The sequence below is a fragment of the Panthera pardus genome, unplaced genomic scaffold, assembly GCF_024362965.1.
Source record: "Panthera pardus isolate Hobbes unplaced genomic scaffold, ASM2436296v1 HiC_scaffold_24, whole genome shotgun sequence".
Taxonomy (NCBI): domain Eukaryota; kingdom Metazoa; phylum Chordata; class Mammalia; order Carnivora; family Felidae; genus Panthera; species Panthera pardus.
Genome location: NW_026526810.1, coordinates 64,337,591 through 64,359,793, shown reverse-complemented (window position 1 = coordinate 64,359,793; position 22,203 = coordinate 64,337,591). Strand labels below are relative to the sequence as shown.

The 22,203-nt window shown below is 53.8% G+C and overlaps 2 protein-coding genes across 7 annotated transcripts in view; one reads left to right on the top strand and one right to left on the bottom strand.

Annotated features, from left to right (window-relative positions):
- NDRG2 (NDRG family member 2) overlaps positions 1–22,203 on the top strand; it is an 80,130-nt gene that overhangs the window by 6,020 nt on the left and 51,907 nt on the right. The gene's annotated exons all lie outside the window — the stretch shown is intronic.
- Positions 123–19,464, bottom strand: ARHGEF40 (Rho guanine nucleotide exchange factor 40). 6 transcript variants are annotated; one of them, XM_019430568.2, is made up of 24 exons: positions 19,045–19,464; positions 16,283–16,480; positions 14,451–15,696; positions 14,146–14,313; positions 13,897–14,017; positions 13,213–13,309; positions 13,021–13,101; positions 12,787–12,903; positions 11,360–11,455; positions 11,163–11,278; positions 10,657–10,783; positions 8,660–8,782; positions 8,414–8,557; positions 7,225–7,835; positions 6,858–7,089; positions 6,431–6,517; positions 5,623–5,838; positions 4,737–4,907; positions 3,357–3,534; positions 2,487–2,591; positions 2,115–2,258; positions 1,480–1,622; positions 782–828; positions 123–533 (listed from the first exon to the last, which is right to left on the bottom strand). In XM_019430568.2, the coding sequence occupies exons 1-23, from the start codon at positions 19,045–19,047 to the stop codon at positions 787–789; spliced, it is 4,566 nt and encodes a 1,521-aa protein (XP_019286113.2). In that variant the 5' UTR covers positions 19,048–19,464; the 3' UTR covers positions 123–533; positions 782–786. The 6 variants fall into 6 exon arrangements, with proteins under 6 accessions (XP_019286113.2, XP_053745213.1, XP_053745214.1 ...); XM_053889238.1 differs by having other exon boundaries at positions 1,480–1,610; positions 19,045–19,280; XM_019430566.2 differs by lacking the exon at positions 123–533 and adding an exon at positions 546–653 and having other exon boundaries at positions 19,045–19,287.

Here is a 22,203-nt window from a genome sequence, read left to right as displayed (position 1 = left end):
TGGGTACCTCGAAGCCTTGGTTTTATTTTCTGTGTTCTAGTTAGTGGTTGGGGAAGGGGAAGTGCTCAAGTTAGCAGTATCACCTCAACGCAGAGGTCTGCTCTAGCTCTGCTGAGACAAAGTGTGAGTAAATACATTTAATATAACAATAGTATTATAATAACAGTAATTACATGTATAAAGTTTGCAGTTCCCCTCCCCACCCCACCCTCCTATAATGGTTTGCATAGCTCTGTTTCCTGTGACACCCCAGAATGGAGTCACCAGGAACAACAGCTGACCTGGCAGAGATGAGTGTTCTCAGGGAGAGTCAGGGTGGGATGGGACGAAGGGGAGAACTCAGGCTGACATGGAGCCGTGTCCTGGGAGTATGCAGCAGCCCAGGATGGGGCAGGACTGGATGAGGGATCATACTCCACCTCCGGAGTATGAAGGCAAGCAAGTGTGGTCACTCTGGTTCCTGCAGGAAGGCACTCGGCTGGAGAGCGCTAGAGATAGCAGCAGGGAAACACGCTGGTCCTTGGACCTCCTCTCTGTCCAGGAAGCAGAGGAAAGGAAGCATTCAGTGCCCTTCCAGTCCTCCACTATGTCCCACTGCCATCCCAAACCAAAATGTGCTGAGAGGGAGGCTGGAGCCAAGTTCTCCGTCTTCTCTAGAAGCCAGGAGAGAAGAGGGAGATGGGTTGGGAGAGGGGAGAAGCTGACTTCCAAGCAGCCGGGAGGAGGGCAGCACGTGCAAAAGGGAAGGCATGCTGGATGTAGTGAAGGGGTACGGACTCACCCAGGTCACAGAGGTGTAGTGGGGTCGCTCAGGGCTCGGGCATGACTCTGCAAGGAGAGGAAGTGCAGTGAACTTAAAGGCTAAGGAAACGTCTTTTCTATACTCCCCCCCATATCCTAAGCCTGCCAATTCACCTCTCTGTCCTCCTCCTCAAAGTTCCTGAATTTTGCTGATTTAATCCAAGTCCAAATGCTGTTGGCATTACCCCCTTTCCATCCACTCCTGCACTATGCTCCTTTTTTTTTTTTAATTAAGTTTACTTTTTTATCAAGTTTACTTATTTATCCTGAGAGAGAGCATGAGTGGGGGAGTGGCAGAGGGAGACAGAGGGAGACAGAGAGAGAATCCCAAGCAGGCTCCATGCTGTCAGCACAGAGCCCGACGTGGGGTTCAGTCCCACAAACCACGAGATCATGACCTGAACCGAAGTCAAGAGTCGGACTTTTAACTGACTGAGCCAGCCAGGTGCCCCCTATGCTCTTTACTTAAGATTCCTTTTTACCTCAGACCTTGATGCCTCTCAGCCAAGCCTGTGGGAGAGGAGGAAGGCAGACTGGACAATATATACAACCTGCGCTCTTGCTGGGTGCACAGGCTCATTAGTTCCCCCTGCCCCCGTGGGTTGAATGATCATAATATCCCACCCAGAAAGTGGCTGAAGAGATCACCCCATTCCCAGCCCTAACGCAGGGACTTACCTGCCGGGACAGCCCTAAGATCCCTCCACTGGCCAGAGTGGGAGTGCTGCTCCCAGGGTGGGGGGGTTGCAGGCTGGGGCTGTTTCTTGGTCCTGGGGACACATCTCCAGAAGAGTCAAGTGTTTCTGGGGCTGGAGGGGAAGCTAGGGTGAGAGCAGGGTATAGAACCCCTCTAGATTACCTTAAGCAACCAAGCTGCTCCATCAGGGAAGAAAAAGCTCCATAGCAACAGGAAGCTGTGAGTCACCATAGCAATCCATTTGCAAGAGAACCCCCCTACCAAGAGGCAGGAAATTGTCAGCAGCATCATTAGAGCAACCAGGGAAGAAGCGACAGGAAACTATAAGGATTGCCGTGGTGAACCAGGAGGGTACAACAGGAAGCTGAGCAGTTTCCATAGAAACTCAAGGAGAGCTAGAGAGAGAGGTACAGAGGAAGTGCTTCTTAGCAACAGGCTGCTGTAAGCATTACCCTAGCAACCAGATGGAAAGCTCTTTTAGCAATGGGGAAGCTGTACATAGTTGTCATGGCAACTGGGCTACTTGGCTAGAAAAAGGAATTGCTTAGCAGCAAGCAGCCTGAATATCACCACGATGACCCAGCTGTTGAGAGCCACCCCTTGAGAGGTGCCTCACCCAGGGAAATTTGCTTGACGTCCAGATCCCAGGCCTCCTCCTCGACGCGGGCAGGCAGGGAGCAGGCTCCCGGTGAGAGGCCGGGAAGGGAAGGGCCGGCATGCTCAAAGGATGACACGGCCACGGAAGCCCGGGTGCGGGCGGCTGCAGAGAGGGGGGGTGGTGGTGGGGTGGTGGTGTGGGAAAGCCCTCCCGGCTCTCTGAAGTGACCCTCAGTCTCATAGAGGGCCTCCCAGTCAGTCCCACAATTTCTGGGAGGACATGTCCACTCATTACCCTTCCTTACTTTTCCACCATGCCTCCCCACTGTGCCCTCACTCTCAAGGTCTTGACTTCTGGGGGCCACCCCCCCCCCAGCACTCTGGCCCTCACCTCTTCCAGTGAGCAAGGCACTCAGCGTCCGCTCCCCAAGGGCTTTGATGTCCAGGAAGGGTTTATTCCCAATGCCCATGGAGACCATCTGCTGCACTCGGAGCTCTAGGGAACAGAGACCCTGTTACCAACCTCCTTCAGCCCCTCTTCGCTCCAAGCCCTAGCACTGGAATGGGAGACACTTCTTTTGCTCCTTGCCAATTCTCATTCATCTGCTATCTCCTGTTACTCTTGCTGTTGACTGTTACTACACGGATGGTGATGGTGGTCCTAGACTTCCTCCTCAGACATCCGTCTCTTGTATCTTATTTGTTGCATTCTGCCTATTTGGCATTCCAGCCACCCACCTTCTCATACTCACCTTCTGCCCTTTATTGTGGATATTAAGAGCAAACCCCTCATTTTTGCATACATTTATAATTTACTAAGTGTATCCATATATATCACCTTATTTAATCAGGCCTATCACACTAAAATGTAGCTGTTACTTTCCATTTTTCAGATGAGTGGAATGAGGTTCAGAGAATTATAAACAAAAATCCAACCAAAAAACCCCAAAAAGAAACACACGTACTGGTCTATGTCACCCAGCAAGTACATTCTGGACCCCAGGTCCAGTGAGCTGTCCCTCATTCCCTTTTGCCCCGCCATTTGCTCTTGCTTTCCTGAAATTGGTAGCTTCCTCTTTCCTTTTGGTACACCTTACACTAATTTCTATGTCAGCAATCTCTCTCAAGTCAGATCTTGAATCATCTCCGAAGTCATTCTTTCTCCATCCCACACCCTGTTTCCCAAGTGGTCTCCACATGCTCTGGCTAACCTGCCATAACCTTGACCCCAAGCACACCCTCCCCTGGCCCTGCCCGGTACCCTTGTTGTGGGCTGCTTGTCTCCACAGCAGCTGGGCAATAGAACTGGTCCACTTGAGTTTGATCTCTGGTGAGGCTGCCTGCAGAGTGTATGCCTCTCGTGCACGCCGCCGCCGAAACCACAACTCAAAGCAGAGGCCACTGTCACCGATGTTTTCTGTTAGCCCCATGTCAGCAGTCTGAGAAAGAGCGGAGGAGAGTGGGTGAAGACAGAGTGAATCCTGGCTAGATGGTACCACATGGAAAAGCACTACACTTAGCTTGGCATCTGGTGGATGTTCAGTAAATGTTTGCTCAACACCTACCATATGCCAAGTGCTCTACATGTAGGCTTCCTAACAACCATAATTTACAGACGGGGAATGCCCAGAGACAGGAAGCAGCTTGCCCAAGGGTTTATCACAGCTTAGCAGAGAAAGAGGGTTCAAACCCATGTCTACATTATTCCGAACCTAGGCTTTTTTCCCTATACTGTACTCGCCCCTAAAGAGCTGGAACGAACGTAGGGGAGGAAAGTTTAGAAACCCTTAGAATCATGCCGCACTGCTTGACCTAGGCCTCTAGGTCTCTTATTTTATTTTATTTTACTTATTTTATTTTATTTTATTTTAAATATTTATTTTGAGAGAGAGAGAGGGAGGGAGAGAGAGAGAGAGAGAACATGCATGTGTGGGGGAGGGGAATCTTAAGCAGGCTTCACGTTGTCAGCACAGAGCCTGACGTGGGGCTCCATCCCTCAAACTGTGAGATTGTGACCTGAACTGAAAACAAGAGTCAGATGCTTAACTGACTCAGCCACCCAGACATCCCCTAGAGATTTTGTTTTTAAGTAATCTCTACACCCAACGTGGTGCTTGAACTCACAACCCCAAGATCAAGAGGTGTATGCTCTATTGACTGAGCCAGCCAGGTGCCCCTAGGATTAGAGGTCTCTACTGATGTTTATCTGAATACCAAAGCTGTTTCCTGAAGCAAGGCCTCCCTCATCTTGGGTTCAGTTCTACTCGTTCCATCAACTCAAGCTATAGATAGATAGATAGATAGATAGATAGATAATAGAGTCCTCTCTCCTGACCCCCAGGGACCACCCCTAACTCAGAAAACATATATTCTTAATGGGAAAGGTCCTCCTCCATTCTGGGTTAGAATGCCTCGTGAGTGTCCCACATGAATGATAAGGAAAACCCCAATGACAGTAACAGGAGTTTCTATCACTCCCCCAACACCTTAACCTGATGGTTGATTAAGGTCAAAGCCTGTTTTAGATGATGCAGATTCTGAACCTCGGTTGGGGTTGAATGTCCAAAACATCTTGAGTTCTCAAGAAGAGCATGGCTTCTTGTCCCGTCCCTCTCCAAATCTCCCCTTTCCAGCATTGTACCTTAAAGGCCTGCTTGTAAACAAAGGTCTCTGACCCCCCCTCAGCACCCTTGAGCTTGCTGAACAGGAGGAGATGCTCAAAGAGAAAGACATGGCGAAGGCACTTCTTTCGACCACAGATGACAGTGAAGGGGTCCCGGTGCAGGAGCTGTCCCTGCTCCTTCAGATCTGTCTGGGGAAAGGAAAAGGAAAGATAATTGGCCCTGGAGCCCTTTGAGTATATTTTGTGGGGAGTAAAAATGAGATTTATAGGGCAAGGGGCCTAATGTACTGGTTCTCAGGCTGAGTTAGGAAATCAGTGAGGGCCTTGACCTAGAATCCATCCATGGTCACCATGCACAGTGCACCTGGCCTAGTAACATAGCCCTGCCTTTCAAGACAGAAGGTACGCTGTATAGTAGGGTTATAGCCTCCCCCTCCCATAGTGTGGTTACAGGGTTATAGTGGGGAAATCTTTGAACGTTGGGGATAAAGCACCATTCTGACCCCGGAAGAGAATCAGCAAAGAATTGAAGGGGAAAGAGGTCTATCCTAGAGGAGGCAGGTTCCCTACCTATTCTGGAACTTCTGGGCTAGAAAGAAACGAGGTAGGGGAGAATAAGGTATATGTTGGGTGTTGAGGAAGAACAGAGTAGGTAAGGAAAGAGAAGAATTGGGAATGGAACAGGAAAGCACATGGGATGTCAGGCAGGACATAGCTTCTTTATTTATAGATGAGGACACTGAGGCCCAGTGAAGTTCAGTGACTTGACCAAGGCCATCTAGCTGATTAGGAATTAGAGCCTGGGCCCTCTGACCTTGAGTCTAGTTCTCTTGTCACCAGCCACACTGCATCTAAGGCCACAAGGCTAGACCGTTTGAACTGGAGTGATGAGCCATGGCCTTACCTCGCAGCCACGTACTGCCTCCACGGCCAGCAGGTCTCTGCCACGGGTCTCCTGTTCCCGGAGCAGCTGCACGGCAGCCCCAAGAGCCTGGCGCTCAGAACTCAGTTCAGGCCCAGCTTCCCTTAGGAGCTCCTCCAGGAGCCGCCCATACCGAGCGAGCTGCTCCAGGGGCTGCTGCAGGGCGCGGGGCAGGTAAGGGCCACTCTCTGTGGAGCCCTAGTTGGGGAGGAGACAGACAGGGATGAGGAGGGTGGGGGCTGGAGCTGGTGGGGGCTGAGTTCTGTAGGGAAGGTGGATAGTAGTCCAGGCTTTCAGGGGTAGATTAAGCCCAGATACAGCCAAAGGTAAGATGAAAACTTTCTCCAGGAAGAAAGCAGGTAGGGGGCCTGCAGGAGAGTCAATCATCCTCTATCTTGAAGGAGAATGAAAGAGGAACACAAATTATCCCTTACAGTCTCTGGCTTTTAACTTTTGACATCACTTTCGTATCTTTCGATGTAAAGTCTTTTGATCCTCAGAGCACTCTGTGAGTTAGACAGAGTGTATATTGCACCCATTGACCAGATGCAGAAACAGAGACCCAGAGGAAATCAAGAGTCTTGCCCAAAGTCCCTCAGGATAAAAATGCATGCTCACTTGGCTTCCAGGCCGGTGTTTGTCCCACCCTCAGCAATTCTGGGAGATTATTAGTAGGTGATGTTCCTGGGCACACCCAGGAAAACTTTCTTTCCCTGAGAGACTTTGAGGGTGGCACGTTTTGGGTACTCCTGACCCCTCTCCTTCTCATGAGGGTTGGAGCAAAGGTTACCTTGGTTGGGGGGCCAAGTGCAGCCAAACCATTCTCCAGTTTGTGTCGGTGCTTCACATACTGGGCATAAAGGCTGAACTGGTCCCCCTGTGCCAGAAGAGAAGAGACAAGCCATTATCTGGTGAGAGACAAGCCTCTCCTTTTCCTCCTCCCCATCCTCACTACAACACAGAGGAGAGATGGGCCACTGGGTCTGCCTAGGAAACGACCGGCTTCCATGTAGTGAGTGAAGGCCAGGCAGCACTCGAGGACAGGGACACAGGCTAAGGAGATCCAGAGGGGCCCAGAGAACAGGACTGGGCCCCAGAGTCTTGGACCACATACTTTGGGAGGTGGCAGGGAATGGATACTGAGAAGGAGGGACAAGTGGATGGGGCTGAAGCATGAGAAGGGAGAGGACCTGGAAGAAGTTTGAGGGGTCACTCACGTGGCGAAGAAAGCAGGCCCCAATGCGCAGGGGGTGGGTGGCGCAGCCCTGAAGCTCCCGTAAAAAATGTGTCCGGTGGAAGCTGCGAAGCCTCTCCCGCGTACTCAGGGCGGCAGCCCAGGCGCCCCTCAGTTCAGGAGTCAGCTCAGGCCCAGGTGGCACTGGCTCACTCAACGTGGCCACGTACTCTTGCTCACAGGCAATCAGCTCAGACACCAGACGCTGCTGGGCGCTGCAGGAGCAACAGGAAGTAGTGTCAGAGGAGATGGGGGCACGGGAGGGAGTCACCACCTCCAACAACTTCGTAGTCTTTTCCTGCTGGGCCGTTGGGCCTGCCTCTTGGGCACTGATTGGCCTGGGCTCTCACCTGATGCTTCGCTTGCGCTCCATCCGGGGGGTGCCTACTCCCCAGGGCCCGTCTGGACCTCCAGCTCGGCCCAGCAGCACATGTTCCCGGGGTGAGCACGTCCTGTCAACCACCTCAGTACTGGTGACTTCTAGGCCTCGGATCAGCACGGTCCTTGGAGGCCTGCCCTCTGCCTCTGGAGCCAAGTCAGGGCCCTCCTCTTCACAGTCCTCCCCACAGGGCGCCAGGGAGCAATGGGATGGGGCTGCACGTGGCCCAGGGCTGCTGGGGAGCAGCAGGGAGCTAAGGCTGGGCGAGGGGCTGTGGGGGCCCCGGGAGGCCCCTCCGCTGCTAGTGCTGTCTGCCCGTCGTCGCCGGTGGCCCTGTGGACTCGCCTCCTCTCCCAGGTGTTGCTGAATCCTCCTTTCCAGCTCTTGGCAGCGGGCCCGGCAGCGGCCCCATTCTCGCAGGGCTGCAGGGCTGCCCAGGTCCAAGGCCAGGGCCCGCATCTCCTGGAAGGTGCCGGCGCTCGGCTCCGGGGCCCGCCGCAGGGCCAGGGCTGCCAGCACTGCCTCCCGACCCGGTCCCGCTCCTGCCAGCCGAGCAGAACCTTCATTCACCCATTCATGTGCCTGCCAGGCCAAAGCGGGTGGTCGGGAATGGGGAGAGAAAGAGTGAGGTTCTGTGTCACTCACACATGCTGCCCAATGACAGCTCCTGTCCTCTTTTGCCGCTGGCTTCCCAGTGCCCGTCACCCTCTTAGTCCTCTGAGAGTCCCTCTGAGAGAGGGATGTCATTATCATCCCCATTCTAAAGATGCAGACTTGAGAACTCAGAGACACTTCAAGATCTGTGCAACATCTTCACTATCCCAGCACCACTGCCTAACCGTGTCACTCCAAGCTGGTACAGAGACAAAGGGGCCTGGATGTGAGAAGAGCCAATACTTACCCCGTGTTTATCAGTGGCAGGCTCTGTACTAAGTGCTTTTATATATTACCTATGTCATCCTCACAGCAGCCCTGTGAGGTGGGTGCCTATGGAGGCATGCTCAAGTTTAGAAACTTGTCCCAGATCACTCAGCAAGTAAGTGGCAGAGCCAAGAATCAAAGGAGATGGTCTCCTGAGTCCCTGCTTTTAGCTACTACCTGATCAGCTTCTCCATGCAGAAGGCAGGCAATGGTGGGCCCAGAAGAGGATCTGCACACACCTGCTGGAAGAAGCGCTGTAGCCGCAGGGCCCGATGGAGGCCACTCTCAACCTGCTCCAGCCGCTGTTCAAAGACATCCAGAACCTTCTGGGAGGTGGTGTCCTCCTCCAGGGCCAAGGCCTCCTGGGCCTGGGCCAGGCGCTCCTGAATAAGGAAGGCTGAACTCAGACCCCGTCCTCAGGCCTAGTCAGTCTGCCCCTCCTTCCCTGCGTGCTTCTCCTCACCTGCCCCTCTCCCCCTTCTCACCTGAACCTCAGTGCTGAAAGCCCGGAACTGTAGCTCTGTCTCTTGCAGGGCAGACAGGGAGTCCCCAGGCACAGCAAAGCTTGCCAGCTGCTCCTCCCCAGGGCCTGAGAGCCACTGTAGCACCTAAGACAGACAAGGGGGCACAGAAGGGCCGTGAGGGAGAAGGAGGCCATGTGGTGGGAAGGAGAGCTGAAATCCAGCTCCAACCCCACCACCCTAATCCACGGACCCTTGGGTAAACCATTTCATATCAGCTGTAGTGTGGGAACGGTAACATTGGTTGGTAGTAGTTCCCACAAAGCTCTAGTGAGAGATCATTTGTAAAGCACAAGAAGAAGGGGAAGCTGGGCTGGCAGGGAGCACTGAGGGAGGAGGATGAGGGCTCCAGGGCTCTGTCTGCAGGTGACATAGATAAAGCTGGTGTGGGCCTGAGGTGGATGAGGATCCTCTGGATAACGGAGGGGGCTGGGAGAAATTTCACATTCACTGAGTCCAACGACAAGTGGGCAGGGGTCCCAGGGGCCTGGCTTGGAGAGACAAGACAGTGCGCGCACGTGTGTGTGTGTGTGTGTGTCAATGTGGGTGCGTGTGTCCACCTCTAGCTGCCTATTATGGCGATCTAAGGACTCTCATATTAGTTCTGGAATATTTAACCAAAAAGGGATGGTAATATTTTCTTCTGAAGAAAGGCTGGAAGCTGGCATAGGACAGCCTGAGGAGAAGTCTGAGGATGTTCCTAATAATTAGAGCCCAACCATAAACACTTCTCTGTCCTTTGCTGAATTCATTTGGTCATCCCAACATCCTTGAGAGGTCAGTGTCATTATCATCCCCATTCTAAAAATTTTTTTTTTTTCAACGTTTTTTATTTATTTTTGGGACAGAGAGAGACAGACAGAGCATGAACGGGGGAGGGGCAGATAGAGGGAGACACAGAATCGGAAACAGGCTCCAGGCTCTGAGCCATCAGCCCAGAGCCCGACGCGGGGCTCGAACTCACGGACCGTGAGATCGTGACCTGGCTGAAGTCGGACGCTTAACCGACTGCGCCACCCAGGCGCCCCTATCATCCCCATTCTAAAGATGCAGACTTGAGAACTCAGAGACACTTCAAGATCTGTGCAACATCTCATTCCTAACAGAGCTAGAACTCAAGCTGGGAACTTTAGACTCCAAATCCTGCGTGCTAACGGTTTTGAAATGGGGAAAACAGCTAACAAGCAAGCAAACAAACAGTAAGAGATACCACCCTTTGGATACTGGGATGGAGGAAGGCACTATGTGGAAACCCCAGAAAACAGAAAGCCCTGTCCCCCACTTTGACATTGACCCTGCGATGACTCTTCCCCTGATGCCCACATGCAGGTCCATGAGGTGTTCACTCACCATGCCTGGGGCTCTGAGGGAACAATCAGATTGCAAACCACCCCCGTACCCTACATGGTAGAATGATCCCTGTGGGGCTCTTAACCCCAGGAGAATAATGAAGGTTCAGAAAAGCCAGCCTTATCCCTGAATCTTCCCCACATAAGAGGCCTTAGCATCTTCCATTGCCCTCTCCTTCCAAAGTGGAGGAAGCTGGGACCTTACCAGCCTCAGGTTTGGGGAAGACATTGTATAAAGAGTTGAGGGAGCTTGGGTAGAAGTGTAGTTAAAGAGCTGGTACCAAGAGACATTTATTATTTTAAGCTAATAGGCACGCTAGAGTCAATCAGCTCTTCCCAGAATCCCCTAGGGCACCCAAGCATCTCACAGTCTCTAAGGATTCTTGATCAAAGATCGACAGTGGGGCAGGGGAGATCTGGCTTCTCTTCTTTGCTGGTCCTTAGATGCTATCTCTCCCTTGTTGAATCTCACACTGACCAGACCATCCTCCAGGGTGGGGTGAGAAGAAGGAGGTTAGGAGAACACTATCAACCATAAATGTCAGCAGAAAAGGGAGTGCTGGAGGCCAGGCTCCCGGGCCAAGTAAGAGAGGTCTGGGGGTCCAGGCCCACCTGCTGGAGTCGGTGTAGACGCTGCCGCCGCTCCTGCTCTTGTACATGCAGGTTGGAGAGGCGCACAAGCTGGTGAATGGCTTCGTCCACCTCCTGGTACAGTGTAGCGGGGCCAGGGCCCTCCAGCCTGGGGAAAGAGAGGGGCAGAATGAACTATTGCCCTTATCAACCCTTCCCTGCCCCCACCCCATTCCATCCTTGCATCTTAGTATGAGATGTAGCACAGCATCGTGGGTCAGAGTACAAGCCTGGATTTGAATCCTGACTGAATTACTGACTAATCTTGGCCAAGGCATTTAACATTTCTCATCCTCCAAATCTGTCTGTAATCATAACTAGCACCTAGGGATGTAATGTGAAAATTATAATAAGTGGAAATGCATACTCTCCTGTCCAGATACCTGCTCAGTAAGAATTATCTGGCAGCTAAGGTTTATTGACAGCTCTCTGCTGTGTCTCCACACCCCCATGTCCACCCGCCCACCCCCTCCCATCCCCCCTCATACTTGCTGCTATGGGTGGAGCGCAGCCTCATCAGGATGGCTCCCCCATCCCTCTGCAGCTCCGTCAGTCGGGGATCTGCCAGCACCTTCTGTAGGGGCTCAAGCATTCCTACAGCCTCCTGGGGGCAAGGAGCAGTTGAATGTTGGCGTTCCACTAGAGAGCCCCCATCCCAACCCTTTTGTCCCATCTCGTTTCCTACCTCTCCTTCTGGCTCTGCGGCTCCCTCCAGCTCCTCAATGGCTTGCCGCACAGAGCACAGCACACCTTGACACAGGAGGCACAGCCTTGCCACTTCCTGAAACACACACACAGGGATGGAGGTGGGGCAGTCCCAGAGACTCTTACAGAGACAATGCTCAGTTAGTTTCTTACTTTGTTGTTTACTAACTGTACGACATTAAGCAGGTCCAGAAACCTCCCTGAACCTCAGTTTCCTCAACTGTAAAGTGAGGAGAAGACACACAGGATTTTGCGAGGTTTAAAGAGATGATGCTAAGTAAGCACTTAGCACGGGACTGGTACAGCATACAGCTTAGTAAATGTAAGTCTCCTTTTCCTCTATGTGCGCTAGGTGTTCACCCTATAAAATGCTCCTCTCTGCCTGTTCAGACTGACATCCCCTTTGATGCATAGTTTAGAGACCATGTTACAAACCCTCTTTCATACTTAGCTCAGATCATGTTCACCTGTCTTTTCTTGAATGTTCACAGCACTTAGATTCACAGAATCAGAGATTATATCACAATTGCTCTATTTTTTCGTTGAAGACCCTGAGGCCTGGATGTTGGTGCAGGGAATAAGTGCAGAAAGGGTACCATCTCTGGAAGTGGGGTACAGTAATTTGTCCTAGGTCACATGGAACTAGAACCAGACTTCATGACTGTCAGCTCGTTCCAGAACCTCAGTAAAACTACCTTACACTCTTCTCCAATAGCTTCTTACTTATGTCCCACCAAAAATCATATGCTGCTTGATATCACATTAAGAACCTGTTTAACAGGGGTGTCTGACTGGCTCATTCGGTTAAACATCCGACTTCAGCTCAGGTCACGATCTCATGGTTCATGGGTTCGAGCCCTGCATCAGGCTCTATGCCTATGCTCAGAGCCTAGAGCCTGCTTCAGATTCTGTGTTTCCCTCTCTCTCTGCCCTTCTCCCTCTCAAAAATAAATAAACATTAAAAAAAAAAAAGAACATTTAACATATTCCTCTCATCTCCCCGGTAGCCCATGGTACATGCTTAATACTGTGATCATGGGTTGTGAGCCATAAATACTTATTGAATTGAGGGGCCTCTGGGTAGCTCAGTTGGTAAGTGTCCGACTCTTGATTTCAGCTCAGGTCATGATCTCACAGTCTGTGAATCGGGCTCTGTGCAGGCAGCACAGAGCCTGCTTGGGATCCTCTGTCTCCCCCTCTCTTTCTGCCCCTCTGCGCTCACATACTCTCTCTCTCTCTCTCAAAAATAAACAAACATTAAAAAAAACCTTATTGAATTGAATGGAAAGGAAATCACTTTTTCTCAACCCCATGGTCATGTCTCAGATCCGCCCTCTCTCTCCCAGAATTTTCTGAGCTGGGTCATTCCTGGCTCCCAGTGTCCTGGGTAGGGGTGGTGAAGCTTACCTGGTGTGTCTCTACCCAGTAGCTGGGCGAGGGTTCCCTGTGACCTCCCAAGTCCCACGGCAGCTCCTCTGGCTTGGCCACTCTTTTCAGATCACTTTCTGACACCAACTCCGCGCCCTGTAGACATGTGAAGGCAGGGGATTCTGGCCTGGCCACCCAGGGGTTCAGGGACCAGCCTGGGGCTCTTCTCTCTCCACTATTAAGGGGGACTGGCTGGGAGTGAGGAGCTCAAACCTGAAGTCCATAGAATTCAGTCAGAGGGTCATCATGAGTGAGAAGCAGCAGACGCTGAATGAGAGGAGGGTCTCCTGAGTCCTAAGGGCAAAGAAGAATAGCCCTAAACTGCGGGCAACTGGGTGCCATTCCAGGCTACCGGGGAAGGGTTATGGTCAGGAGAAATACCTGTGTCAAGGGGTGGTTGGTTACCTGAAGTTGACTTAGAACAGGAATGAGTGCTGGAGGCAGTGGGGGTGCCTTTCGAAGGTCCAACAGGATGGACAGCCCCAATATCTGGAGATCAGGCCTGTGGGGGCAGAAGAGCCAAGGAGGCAGTGTGTATGCACCTGTGTGTGTATTGAGGGGATAGTGGCCCAGGGTCTGGCTTTACTGTTACTAGTTCTCAGGAGAAGTTAGTTCCTGGTACTTTTGGGAAGCAATGGGCAAAAGGCCAAAGTGTGAGTTTGTGTCCAAGAGGCAGTGATCTAGCATTCAGGAGTCTGTATTCACATGGCTACTAAATCATAGGATCATGGTCTGAAAAATTAGGACTTCTATGCTCTGGAAGGGTGTGAACTCAATTTCAGTCCATAGCATGATGCCTACTAGGTTCTTGGGGCTTAGTAAATAGTTGTTGAGTGAGTAAATCAATACCCCGATAATCTAGGTAGTGCCTTAGGGTATTGAAAGTCAGCAATGTTGACTTTGAGGATTGATGAAGATATCCTGGAGGTTAGAGGTCAGCAAGGTCAGCAGTCAATGACTTAAAAATGTGACAGGTGAGGAACTAGGTATCCTAGACGTCAAGAAGTCAGTGTTCTGAGAAGAAAGGGGGCCAGGGTCCTCATGACCAGGAGGTTAATGTCCAGGGTGCCGCTGCTGGGCCTCGGTTACCTGAGCAATGAGTGGAGGTAATGAAGAGCAGTGCTCAGCATGTCTCGAGAGGGTGGGGGTTCTTCAGGAGGGCATGGTGGGGTAATGGTCAGCAGAGCTCGCCCACTCTGGTCCATCCCTCCTGAGGACACAAAATGGACAGTATGTCCTGGCTGGGGGCAGGCCTTGGCTGCCTCCCAACCACCCTGCCTCCCTCGACAGCCCACCCTGGTTGCTTCTCTTTCCCTCCTAACACTGATGCCCACTGACCAGTCAGGACAAGGAATCCAGATGCCATCAAGTCCCAAGCTACATCCGGGTCATCAGAGATGGAGACTGGAGAGGCCTCTTCTGGGACACTGCCCCCTTTCATTTCCTGCACAGCCTCCAAGGGTGGTGTCGGTGGGTCTGATGGAAGCCCTTCTGGACCTGTGGGTCCTGCACAGACACAAGCAGAGCTGCTGGGCCTGAGGTGGGGAGGGTTCTGGCTGTCAGGTTCCCAGCTCCTCCTCTAGCCCCCTCCCTTGGCCCAATCTATGCTGACCCTTGCCTTACCAGCTCTGGTGCCATCTCACCTGCTATGCATACTAGGCTGGGGCCCTCCTGCTCCTTCTTTCTGGCCGTCTCTTCTATAGGTCCACAGGCTTCTGGGGGCCGAGACTCTTTTTTGTCTGCTGGTCCGAGCTCCTCTTTCAGCTCAGACTCTGGCTTCTCTGAGCCTTTGTGCTCCTCCTCAACCGGGTTGCATCCTGGAAGCTCCTGCTCATTTGGCGGGGGCAGACTGACATGGACTTCCTGGTGGCTGGACTCTTCCTTGTCCCCAAGGCTCAGTGGAGCACTGTCCCCTCCTCGGCTAAGAGCCCCTCTGCCTGCAGCACGTTTCTTTCTCCTGTTTCCTTTGCCTGTTCTCCGAGGGGTGCCGGGTGGTCCTTCAGCCCCCTGGCCTGCCCCTCCCCCAACCTCCCCTGGCCTCAGGGGGCAAGATTCAGAGGATTCCCCCAATGTTTCTGCTGGAGACTCAGATACCTCTAGGGCTGTCGCTTCTGGGAGAGCCTCAGCTCCAGGGGGAGACCCGGGGGAGGCTCCAGTGCTGCTTCCCTCACCAGGTGGGCGTGCCCCATCCTGGTCCCGGGCCCCCAGACCCTTCTGGTGCATCCAGGCCCGGTGTCTCCTGTGCCGGCCCTTTCCTCCAGCACCCTTTCGGGTGGGTACCGTCCGGGTCCTGGAGAGGCCCGAGGAGCCCTCAGCATCTGTGGGGCTCCCCCTTGCAGGCAGTGTCACTTCCAGCAGCTCCACGTACTCGCCCTCGGGTCCTTCAGCGGGGGCATTGTGCCCATCCCCAGGACTCCGGGCGCCCAGGGCCTCCTCAGGGAGTGGAGGGCTGGGGAGCCCTGGGGGTCCAGAGGGCAGCTCGGGGGGCAGTGTGCTTGGCCGATGTCCAACCATGAGGCCTCCTTTGTGCACAAATCGTGGGCAGATGAGCTCTGCCCAGGGCAGCCGCTGAATGCCAGAGGGCGCAGATAGTAGGCAAGTACTGAGGCGACCTGTTGGCCGGTCCTTATTGATGCCTTGCAGCCACTCAGGTGTGAATAGGTAGGCACAGGCCTCATTGGGCACAGGCAACTCCTGTACCCGCCCGCCCCCTGGGGCCAGGCACTTGAGTGCCAGGCGGGGTGCTTGGGCTGCTGAGGGCACCACTTGCAGGTAGAAGTCTCCTGGACGTAGCAGCTGCCAGGGCAGGGCTGCGAGCTGCACCACCACCTGCTCGTGCAGGCAGAGGGGCCAGCCCTCATGGAAGAAGAGGAAACCGCTGTACTGGGCCTGGGGAGAGAGGTGGGACTGCGCTCAGGCCCCCGCTGATGAAGCCAGCAGGAGAAGGCAGTTAGAATGGGACCACCCTAGGCAGGGCTGGCCTTTGGCCTGATAGGTCACAATCCCAGGGGAGCTGGAGGGATGTTCATGTAGCAGAGGAGGATTGGGACTGTTCAGTTTTCTGCTAGTAGGAAGCTTCTCTAGCAAACAAGTTCCATGCGTGGGAGGGTAACAACTGAGTCATTACATATGGTATGGTCAGCAGATGCCATTGTCTTAGAGGGATCAGAGACTCCTAGGAGTCTTAGGAGTCTTTATATCAGCAGAAGTGAAGGATCTCTGTTGAGTCCTGTTTGGGGGAGTTAGTATCTTGAGAAATCCATATGAGGGGGGAAATGTCTGGAATTGGGTCTGATGGGACTGTGGGAGTTGATATTTTTTTTAGGGGTCAATATTTGGGGAAGATGAGTGTCTGTGTGCGTTAGTATCTTAGTGGCCTGTGCCTCTGGGGGCCATCAGTGTTGGGAGCTGGCGTAGGTGGAAATTAGTCTGGCTAGTCTCTCAGGCGAGACAGTGGGTCTTAGGGGCCACTCACACAGGCTTCCTGCTGGACCTTGGCAAGCAGGTGCTTGGCGGGCACCAGGAAGTCCAGCGTGTACCTCAGCGCATCCTCCCGATAAGTCCTCTCCACCACCTGGAACACCTGGCCCAACAGTGTGGGGGCCGTTGCCTCGAAGGGCGGGTACAGGGCGGCCAGCGTGCTCTGCACACAGTCCTCCACTGGCTCGGGCTCCTGGGAGAGATAAGACGGGCTGCAGATCCCTGGAGAGCATGGCTCCTGGTATGGGGCTGGGAGTGACTCCCAGGGGCCACCTCATGCACATTATGTGCTCAGAGAGGACACTCAGGAAATGGTGGCTGAATGAGCCTGGGATGGCCCCGGTGGGACTGGATCAGTCAGAGTGCATAGGGACTAGTGGTGTATTCCACACTGGAGCTCTGAGACGTTGGCTTTGGAGGGCCAGGGAGAATTTTTGGTGAATGTCTCTGATCTCAGGGCCATTCCTGGTTCTTGAGTTGGGACGATTGATTGCATAGGGACTCCTCAGGGAGAGACAGGCCTCTGGGCCACCAGAAGATTCAGTGATGGCTGAGAGAGTTCTGAAGGGTGGAGAGCTTTCGCACAGCCATCCTATAAGCCCCTCCTCACAGGGTCTACCATCTGGGGAGCTCCATCTCAAGTGGAGGTGCCACCATCCATGAACAATCATCTCCTAGAGATGGTCATTGGGTGGGAAGAAGGAGGACTAAAGGGCTGTCTGTGGCGTCTTTCTAGCAACCTCTTCCCTCTCAGAGTGGCTCTAAAGGAATCACCCACTTCCCCACATGGGGGATTGGGTTACAAAGAACGGGGTGGGTACAGCTGAAAGAGGAAATAGTCACAAAAGGGACATGTGGGGAAGGGAGGAGGCTTCGATATTATGTATTTTCTGATTCCAGTAGGACCTCTCCACCAACTCCACCTGTAGCCACTGTCTCAAAAGACTCAGCCCTGCTTTCTCTAAATTTGCCTCCCTAGGTGAATCAATGGGTATCTTTCTCCAATGTGTACCCTAAACAACCACTCCTCAGGCTAAATTCCTTTGCATACTAATTTCTCTTTCAAGATGGCTTTGAAGTTCTTTGTATCAGATTTGTTCGCTCTAAGTGGGCAAGGGGATGCTCACTGCCGTGTTCATCTAGTTCTTTATGACCACCCTCCCCCAGTTTTGTCTTTGCCCTGCAGACAAAACTGCATATTTTACCAATTGCCCATCTGTCCTGACCCTCTGAGAAGCTAGGGCAGCCACTCCGGAGTCGGACATTCAGTGCGTCAGCGCGGAGACCCAGCCCCAAGGTGTGTGGGCGAGCAGACAGACCCCTCAGTGTTCCGTGGACCCGGCTAGCGGCTAGCGCAAAGAGGGGCGGGGGGAGGGGGGAGGTGGGAGGAGGGGAGAGTGGAGAGTGGCGGGGTGAGGCAAAGTGGGCTGTCCGATCGGAGGCCAGGAGGGGGTAGCTAGAGCTGGAGCAGCGAGGCAGCTGCAACCCATTAGGGGCGGTGAGCTCATGGCTGAGCGAGAGTCTCAGCCACAGGAAACTGCAGCGGCAGGAGGGGAGGAGGGGTCTGGGGTGGGAGGCGGCGGGCAGGAGCACAGAGACCGGGCCTCCAGTCGGCCAGGACCAAAAAGGAGACCAGAGAGACTGAGTCAGCTCTCCCTGGCCCAGTTCCTCTTTTTTCTTGCTCCAGCCTCCCTGCCAGGGGGTGCCCTTCCTTCTGTAGAGAAGCAGCCCCGGTAGTGCTCCTCCCCCCACCTCCTTGCAGTGAGCGCCCCCTGGCAGGGCCTCCCCCCTCCTCCACTCTTGCAGTGAGCGCCCCTTTAGCCTTGTACCTCCCACCCCCCTGCAGTGGAGTGGGCGCTCTCTCTGGCAGTGCTCACTACTTGGAATGATTCTTCAGAGAGAACTTCTGGAGTGAAAGTTCCCAGAATAGTGTCCACTCCTGTTGGTAGGGGCTCCCCCTTAATAGTGCCACCCTGCTTCCTGTGTCCTAAGTTGCTGCTGCCAGAGTCTCCTACCTCCTGCGGGGAGCTCCCGCTGGTGCTCCCTCCCCTCTGCAGCTGAGGACTCTAAGACAGTGCTTCTGTTCCCTGCAGCAAGAGCCCTGGGGCACTCTCCCCAGACCCCCCCATCTCTTGTCTGCTCTGGCAGCGTCACGCCCCCTCCCCACTCTGTCCACTATCTTGAAGCAACCCGTCTTTCTCCACGGGAATTTCCCTCTTTGGCCACGTCCCTGGCCCCAGCCCAGCCACAGCTGTGGCCAGTCCCCCAGGGCCGGATGGGTGGGCCCAGCTCACCGGGCTGGGGACTGGGATGGAAAATGGTGGTTCCAGGCAGGTCAGTTCTCATGACCCGAGGCCGGGCCCCTTCCAGGGCCACTGCAGCACCAACCCGCAGGGGTCTCCCGCGGGTAAGGAGCTGGGACCCGGAGGGGGAGGGAAGATCCTGCAAAGGAAGGCACAGGTCGGGACAGAGGAGGGCGGGGGGAGGCGTGTGGACTGGGGGAGCGACCAAAGGGAGGATGGGGGAGGGGGCGGAGAAGAAGGGAAGAAAGAGAGTGAGAGCAATACCCGGTGGGGACAGAGCCAGACAGTGGGGCAGACAGACCAAAGAAAAGAAGGGGGGGATGGGCGGGAGGAGAGTCCCAGAAGCGCTCGACAGACCAAGGCAGGCGCTGGAGGCACTGGGCTGGGGGCTGGCGGCCCCGAGCGGGCTGCGCTAAGGCAGAGGGGGACACCGGGGCTGCGACGCCGAACTCACCATGGCTCGGCGCGGGGCCGCGTCCGACGCTCGGGCGGGCGGGGCCGGGCGCGCCGCCGCCTCCCTCCCGCCGCTCGCGTCTCGCCGGGTCTGGCTGGGGGACAGCTCCGGCCGCGGTGGCGGATCGGCCCGCCCGGGCTCCCAGGCCGCGGGGCCCCGCCAGGGAGGGCCGAGACGGCCGCCCCTCCCCGCCCCGCCTTTCAGTGCCCGCCTCCGCCTCCGCGCCGGACCCCCTGCCGGGACTCCTTCTCCCGCGCGGAGCCTCTCCGCTGCTTCCCCGACGCCCCAGCAGATCTGCCTCCCTCTCCCGCAACGCGCTTCCTCCTCCGCCCCGCCCTCCAGTGGGCAGCCCCGACCCTGGCCCTCGGACGCCCGCCTTGGCGAGGATGCCCCTCTTTTGCCGCCGCCGCCTCGCTCCCTGCGGGATCAGTTTAGCTTCCGCAAGGGACACTCCAGAGGGTGGGGCGTGCGTGAATTTTCTGGGGTACCTAGCCTAGGACTGGGGTCCTTTGGCGGCCGGCGCCTCCCGTCTGTAACTCGCCCGGGAACCTGTACTCCCCGTGGTTGCCAGACTTCGGCAGCACCTGGAGCTCGGAAAAGACCCCCAGGCCCCTGCCGACTCTGGTGGAGCTGAGGGCAGGGAAATCAGGGGATTCCTTCCACCCTCCAGGGGCTTGCCCGCCCTCTTTCCCTCCCATCTCCTTCGGCCTCGAGCCTTCTGGCTCCGACAATGGGCTCCTCTGTGCGGCCAGGGGAGGGCGGAGGCGGGGGGATAGGCGGAATTAGGGAGCTGGGAAGGCTTGGGGTGGGGGGTGGGGGTGAACATCGTGACGGAAGGGGAGCAGGGTCTTCGGATCAAATCCTCCTGCAGGGGTGTGCACTTTGGCAGACGTTTTCTGAATTCTTTTCTCCCTGCCCCTTCCCCTCTGCATCATGTCTCTCCATTTTCGGCTGGCGGAGGGAAGGCATCAGACACCCCGCCCCTCTCCCCGAGTCAGATCCCATGATTCGAAAGACCCTTCCTTCTTATGGGGTGGCGATACAAGTCGCTAGGGCTCAAGGCGGTGAGGATGGTTATCTGGCGCAGCAAAGAGGGGTAGTCTAGTTAAGAAAGTTCTAGTCTCACCCATCCTCCACTGCATCTGGATGTGAAATGAAGCCCCTGCGAGGGTTTCCCAGGAGAGCAGGGGAGGCTTAGGCATAGACGGGAGATGCTTTTGTTCCTCCTGCGAGCGGGCAAAGGGAAGCCCTGTAGGGGGTGGGGGTGGGGGTGGCACTTCCCAAGGGTGGACGTTTGAGAGGAGATCGGAAAGCTAAATAGTCCCCAGAGAGGGGCGTGAAGGCATGTGCCACTGCGGGTGGGGACTGACGTTTGGAAAACGTCCTGCCAGTGGGTGCAGCACCTGTGAGGCCAGGAGGCTGGAGCCTCTGGGCAGTGGTTGGAACCGCTGGAGAGGAGGGCGTCGCCTAGGTGATGAGCTCTTCTTTCACTACCTCTGAAAGCTAAACTCCATCCTTTCTCCACTCCACTGGGTCTGGAAAAGAAGAGAAATTGTTGATTCTTCTTGGAGACAAGAAGATCCCTCTGCTCCATGGTGTCAAAGAAAAAAAAAAAAAATCGAGGGCAAGCAAACTTTAGTGATAATGTTCCCAGCAGAGTTAGAGGTAGGGAGCTGGAGTTCATTTCCACCACTGGATTATGGGCCCTGAAGTCAAGGAGACTCTGGCTTCCTTGTCATTACTGCTGGGGAACTGGGAGAGTGAGATTTTGCTACCCCCTGGTGTCCACTTTATAAATGCTGCCCAGTAGCTGGTTACAGAGGCCAACACTTAGGAAACTTTTGTAGAGAATATATTATGAACCTTATTCACTTGCTTCAAATCCAACGGACCCATTTCCAGTGTTGGGAAAGAGTCTGAACTTTCCCTTACCGGGTCTTACCTTCCTTATACTCAAGCAGTTGTCTGGGAAACATTTGGTAGAATCCAAGTTTCCCACAATTAGGAAGTGGACATAAATTGAGCTGGCTCTGGGAGTTCATGCACTCCTGGAAAAAAAAAAGGGTGGATCATTTTTTTCTATGGAAAAAGGGGAGCCATTGAAATTTTTTGAGCCTGTAGGGTGATGGAGTTTAGTTGCAAGGTCTGGGATCCAGTTACTCCTTTCCAGAATTTTTTTTTTTTTTTTTTTTTTTTTTTTTAGTGTTTATTTCTGAGAGAAAGAGAGAGAGACAGATCGCGAATAGGGGAGGGGCAGAGAGAGATGGAGACACAGAATCCAAAGCAGGCTCCAGGCTCTGAGCTGTCAGCACAGAGCCCAACACGGGGCTTGAACTCAGGAGCTGTGAGATCATAACCTGAGCTGAAGTTTGATGCTCATCCAACAGAGCCACCCAGGTGCCCCTAGGAGTTGTTTTAATCTGTACTAAATGAGAAAGATTTTATTTTAGTAAGTAAAGTGAATTTCCTTATAATGGTTAAATACACTTTCTGCAAGAATGCAGGCTGTCACCTACGGTGTGAATGCGTGTGGTATGCATGTGTGTCTGTGCAATAGAATGTATGTTGATGAGTATGTTTTGGGGAGATGTGAAGGGGACAGATGATATGGGAGGAACTGGAAGTTTGGAACAGCCCAGGCTTTGAAGCCTTCTATTGTATTCACAAACAGTTCTCATCATATTTCACCAATTTCAAATTCCTTGGAGGTTACCAAACTCCCATTTTATAGATGAACTTCTGGCTTATTGAAGTTAAATAAACTTGCTGGAAAGTGCACAGTAAGTAGAAAAGCCAGGATTTGAGCCCACGCACTCTGACTCCAGAGTCTTCACTCTCAAACACTAAGTTACAGGGTTTCGTCTAAACTGTCAGAGTCCAGAAAAGAAACATATTGAACACTACATCACCTTTTCTATCATCTAACCAGCATATTAGAAGATGTTTATTTTTGTAACAGCCAGTGCTGAAAGAGCATCTAAAAGTGACAGACACATCTCTGTGGGTCAGAGAATAAAAATCCTTTTTTCCTATCTGTTCTAGAATAAGCAATAGTTAAAATAATCCCCAAGAAATTTCCAAAATGTTTTTGTAGGGAAGTAGTGTTATCGAAACATGAGAGAAAGTGGAAGAAACATTTGTTTCTGTAATGCTTATTGC

What these genes read in the sequence shown, in the direction of transcription:
- ARHGEF40 (XM_019430568.2), bottom strand. An exon ending in TACAGCGCTTCTTCCAGCAG is followed by an intron (nt 7,836 to 8,413) that starts GTGTGTGCAGAT and finishes TTGGCCTGGCAG; the next exon opens with GCACATGAATGGGTGAATGA. An exon ending in ACAAGCAGCCCACAACAAGG is followed by an intron (nt 2,592 to 3,356) that starts GTACCGGGCAGG and finishes TCTGTTCCCTAG; the next exon opens with AGCTCCGAGTGCAGCAGATG.